The 5,403-nt window shown below is 42.1% G+C and overlaps 1 protein-coding gene across 1 annotated transcript; it reads right to left on the bottom strand.

The window, feature by feature from the left end:
• Positions 1 to 619: 619 nt before the first annotated feature.
• Positions 620 to 953, bottom strand: LOC106734378 (60S ribosomal protein L36a). Its single transcript, XM_014585956.2, has one exon. It carries the CDS (start codon positions 938 to 940, stop codon positions 620 to 622), a length of 321 nt encoding a protein of 106 aa, XP_014441442.1. The 5' UTR covers positions 941 to 953.
• Positions 954 to 5,403: the final 4,450 nt, after the last annotated feature.

The following is a 5,403-nucleotide window of genomic DNA, read 5'->3' as shown; positions in this document are numbered from 1 at the left end:
TGCTCTGTCTCTCTCTGGTAAAGCCCACCTGCCCTCTTGCAATTTAAGAAGAAGAATCCTTAAAGTGTATGCACCTAATAATGCCATTAAAATAGGTGAGATAAAAAGTGATAGAATTGCAGAGAAAAATAGATGAAATACCACAGTACATCAAGATTTACTATAAAGCTACAGTAATAAAAAAAACAGTGTGGTACTAGTGAAAGAAAATCAGTGGAACAGAATAGAAATCCCAGAAATAGGCCCATATAAATATATTCAACCAATCTTTGACAAAGAAAAAGGCTACATAATGAAGAAAAGATAACCTTTTCAACAAATGATGCTACAGAAGTAGACATCAATGTGCAAATAAACAGACTGACACAGAATTTACACCCTTCACCAAAATTAACAAAATGAATCATAACTCAAACCAGAAAAATCCTATAAAATAACATAGGAGAAAATCTAGGTGAACTTAAGTTTGACAATGACTTATTTATTTATTTATTTCAAATTTCCCTGAAAGGGGAATTTTATTGATTACTTTATTCCCTTACAAACAGACCAACTGTAATCAAATGAGGTGAACATTCACCTCAGGATTTTGCCATCTTCATAATAGAAAAGATGAGGCTTAGAACTGGATCACTTGGCCCTTTCTCTTCTTATCTCCTCCCAGTTCAAAATGCTCACATCTCTTGATAGCCAGCATTCTCTTAGATCTGCAGTTGGTCTCAACACATTCAAGCCTCAGCACAATCTTCTTTGTAGTTTTTGCCTTTTTCCGGAAAATAGGCTTAGTCTGTCCACCACAGCCACTCTGCTTCCTGTCATAACGCCGCTTTCCCCGAGCACACAGAGAATCCTTGCCCTTTTTGTACTGTGTCACTTTATGAGGTTGGTGCTTGCCACATTTCTTACAGAAGGTCCGTTGGGTTTTAGGGATGTTCACCATGCTTGCGGGCCTGCTATCTGCACAAAAAGCAACAATGACTTTTTATATATAACACCAAGGGCAAGATACATGAAAGCAAGAATTGATAAGCTGGACTTGATTAAAATGAAAATATCTTTGCTTTGTGAAGGACACTGTCATGAGAATGAAAATACAAGGACTGGCTGTTGGTGTGGTGGTTAAAGGCACTGGATTCCTGCATGGCCAACCGCAGTTTTGAGTCCTGGACCTGGCAGCTTGCTTTCTCACTTTCCCTTTCTCTCACTCTCTCTGTCTCTACATGATCAAATTAAAAATAATAATAATAACAAATGGAATGAAATAAGTAAGTAAATAAAAAGAGAATGAAAATACAAACCAGAGACTGGGAGAAAATATTTGCAAAAGATGTATCTGATAAAGGACTATCCAAAATATACAAAGAACTCAACAATAAGAAAACAACCAGCCTGATTTAGCAATAGGCCAAAATACCTTAACAGATACTTCTCCACAGAAGTTATGCAAACAGGGACCAGCAGTTAGCGTAATGGCTATGTCACTGGACTCCCATGTAGTCGACCGTGGTTTGAGTCCCAGACCCGGTGGCTTAAACTCGCACCAGGCACATGTGCGTGTGTGCCCAAGATCCCAAGAGGAGAATGAAGGAGAAGGGATTGCAGCATGGCCATCCCCCCTGGGGGGTGGTTTCTCGCTTTCTGTCTCTCTCTGTCTTTCTGGTGAGTGCATGTGCCCTAAAGCAAAAACCTCTCCAAAAAAAAAAAAAAAAGAAGGAGCAACAACTTCTTTAGAAGTAGGACTTGCAATGCTACAGCAAGGATAACTGTGGTAGTGATCTTCTCAGTTTATCCCCAAAGGGACTATTTGCCTGTATAACTAAACACAGGAAAAAGAATATCCAGATCTGTTGAGTTTTTGGAGACACAGCCTAAAATGACACTGATACTAGACGTAACAAAGAATCTGGTTCCTTTTTTGATGTTTATCTGCTTGGACTTGTAATATAATAAGGAAGATTTTCTTGGTCCCTGCCCCTAGTTCCTGAGACAGAACACCTAAAATCCTTGCAGATGGAGACACTAGGAGAATCTTTTGTTCTAACATTTGGTCTGACAGTTTCCTGACTTGGAGCTCCTGAGACCTTTATAAATATCTGAGTGATAACAGCCTCTGGCACAGATCTCCTAAATCCCTTGGAATTTTTCCAGTGATAGGAGCATCTTTTGTTCTGATAAGGTGACTCTTGGTGGGCTCTTTCATAGTCTCAGAATGAGGGTAGGTTGCCAGGGCAAAATGAACCATGTGATGACAGGGTTGGAACTTCCAGCTTCACTCCCTCACCTCTGGAGAGGGAAGAGGGGCTAAGGTAGAGGTGATCATCTATGATACCAACATAAGGAAGCCTCCATTAAAGCCAAATGGACAGAATTTAGAGAGCTTTCTGATTGCTGAACACATGCCTAAAGAGTGGCATGCCCAGAGAGGGCAATGGATGCTCTATGCCCCTTTCTACATTCCTCGCCCTGTGTACCTCTTCTTCTGCATCCTTTGTTTGTTTGTTCCAGAGGTTTTTGCTTTAGAGCACATGTGCTGGCCAGAGAGACAGTGAAAGTGAGAAATCACCCCCTAGGAGGATGGCCACACTGTACTCCCTTCTCCATTCTCTTCCCAGGATCTTGGGCATGCATGTACACACATCCCGCATAAGTTTCAATCCACTGGGTCAGTGACTTGAATTGTAGTCAGCCCTGTGAGAGTCCAGTGACGTAACCAGTATACTATCTGCTGGCCCCCATCTACAGCCTTTGAATGTTCTTTATAGTAAATCAGCAGGTGTAATTAAGTATTTGTCTGAGTTCTGTGGGCCATCCTAGCAAATTAGTTGAACCTGAGGAAGGGATCATGGGAACCTTGATTTATTGCCAGATGGTCAGGAATACAGGTGACAACTTGGGGCTTGAGACTGGCATCTGAAGTGAGGGGCAGTCTTGTGAGACTGAGCCTTTAACCTTTGGGATCTGACTCTTTAAGTAAACAGTATCAGAAGTGAATTGAATTAGAGAGTGTCTGCTGGAGATTGTTTGGTGTTGCGGGACATCCCCACATATCTGGTGTCAAAAGTGCTCTGATGTTGAGTGTTGATTGTCATGACAGTAGGAAACACTTCGTTTGTTTGTTTGTTTTAAAATATTATGTATTGCTGAAAGCTTTTGCCTCATCCTGCCCTCTTCCTCTTGTGACCCACATATGAGGAAGCTGGTAAGAAAGTCTGGATATTCCCTACTTAGCCACCAATAGGAAGTTCAGATCACACAAGCCCCTATGAGTACACACCATCCTTCACCCAGTGACACCATCTAACAACCATAAAAACCCCAAGCCAGTTTCCTTTCTTTGCCCTTTCAAGCCATTTTCACCAGCTTGGGTAGGCTGTCCTGCTCACCCCAGAAAGCCTTATTATATTATATGAGAAAAAAAAGAAAAAGAGCTTCTTTATATCTTTCTGGTATATGTGACATCGTGGAATATATATCAGTCATGACATTTAAACCAAACTTTGAGTGGTGATCCAGACCCATTCTGGAGTGGCTAGTTTGCAGCAAGATCATGTGCATATCATTGCATTGTAAAGTGACTTTAAAAATATGGGAACATAGTTATTTTTACACAGTTCTGTGTGTGTGTGTGTGTGTGTGTGCTGTTGCTTATTGGCAACAGCTTTTTGTTTTCCTCAGTGAGTGTCGCTCATTTATGAGCCTTCATTAACTCGAAGTGAAATGGTTAAAAATATTTATCCCGTTAGAATAGGCTGACTTGGAGGACTCAAAATACCGTTCATCATCATTCCTGATAGAGAGGGAGATGCTGTGGGCTCAGTGGTAAATGGATTCCCAGTCCAAGTCCACCTCACAGTGGATTCAATAGGTTTATAGACACCACAGGCCTCTGAGTGCATAACTGGATTAGCAGGGGCCAAATTTTCATACTGACTTGTTAACCTATGAAATAAGACCACTCTAGTAGGAAAGGCCATGAACATCCTATTAAACTCTTCTCTTCACCCCAGCCAAGATAGTAAATCAGAAACTGTACTAAATCCTTAAAGGAATAACAAAGATTACTGCTCCCCACCAAGAATGTAAACAATACAAGGGTGCTGGTGCCCATGATATTCCCATTTAATTTGCCAGTCTGGCCCCTACAAAAAACAGAAAGACATAATATCAGCTGCTATACTGGAACTATGTATATAAATAATTAGATTTTGCTATAGGGAGTGTGTGCTCACGAAAAGAGAGAAAGTGAGAAATTAGCCCCCAGTAGGGATGGTCACACCTCAATCCCTTCTCCTCCATGCTCCTCTTGGGATTTGGGGCATATATGTATAAGCACCCAGCATGATTTTCTGTTTTTTCTTTCTTTCTTTTTTTAAAATGTAAACTAAGTTTATATTGCTTTTAAAGTAGTGTTCTTGAAGCATTATATCTTGGTAAACAATGTAAATTAGTATAAGTCATCTCAAATGCCAGTTTTGTTTTGTTTGGTTTTAATGAGTTGTTAAAAAGATGTAGCCTGTTCTAACGGGATAATTTTTTTTAGCGGGGGGAGAGGTTTTTGCTATAGGGCACGTGCACTTGCCAGAAAAAGAGAAACAGAGAGATGGAAAGTGAGAAATAGCCCCCTGGGGGGATGGACATGCCGCAATCCCTTCTCCTCCATTCTCCTCTTGGGATCTTGGGCACGCATGCACATGCACCCGGTGTGAGTTTAAGCCACCGGGCTCAGGACTCGAACCGCGGTCGACTACATGGGAGTTCAGCGACATAGCCATTACACTAACTGCTGGGAAATACTTTTTGGGGGGGAGAGGTTTTTGCTATAGGGCACGTGCGCTCAATAGAAAGACAGAGAGAGAGAGAGACAGAGACAGAAAGCAAGAAATCACCCCCCAGGGGGTTGGCCACACTGCAATCCCTTCTCCTCCATTCTCCTCTCGGGATCTTGGGCACACACGCACACACGCACACACACCCGGCACGAGTTTAAGCCACCGTTTCTGGGACTTGAACCGCGGTCAACTACAAGGGAGTCCAGCGACATACCATTATGCCAACTGCTGGTCCCCCTCTCCCCCCCGGGATAAATATTTTTAACCATTTTACTTCAAGTTAATGAAGGCTCATAAATAAGCAACACTCACTGAGGAAAGCAAAAACTTGTCAACAAGTGACAGCACACACGCATAAAAACTAAAAGAACTGTGTAAAAATAAACAATTGTGCTCCCTTTTTTTAAAAAATTATTTTTTAGGGAACCAGCAGTTAGCGTAATGGCTATGTCACTGGACTCCCATGTAGTCGACCACAGTTCGCGTCCTGGACCTGGTGGCTTAGAACTCACGCCGGGCGCGTGTGCGTGTGTGCCCAAGATCCCGAGAGGAGAATGGAGGAGAAGGGATTGCG

This window comes from Tupaia chinensis, unplaced genomic scaffold, assembly GCF_000334495.1.
Source record: "Tupaia chinensis unplaced genomic scaffold, TupChi_1.0 Scaffold000101_1, whole genome shotgun sequence".
NCBI lineage: Eukaryota > Metazoa > Chordata > Mammalia > Scandentia > Tupaiidae > Tupaia > Tupaia belangeri.
The sequence above is the reverse complement of the archived record's forward strand: the minus strand, read 5'-3'. Positions and strand labels throughout refer to the sequence as shown.

Bases quoted from the DNA above. Each gene is read 5' to 3' on its own strand.
- LOC106734378 (XM_014585956.2), bottom strand. From the start codon at position 940: ATGGTGAACATCCCTAAAACCCAACGGACCTTCTGTAAGAAATGTGGC.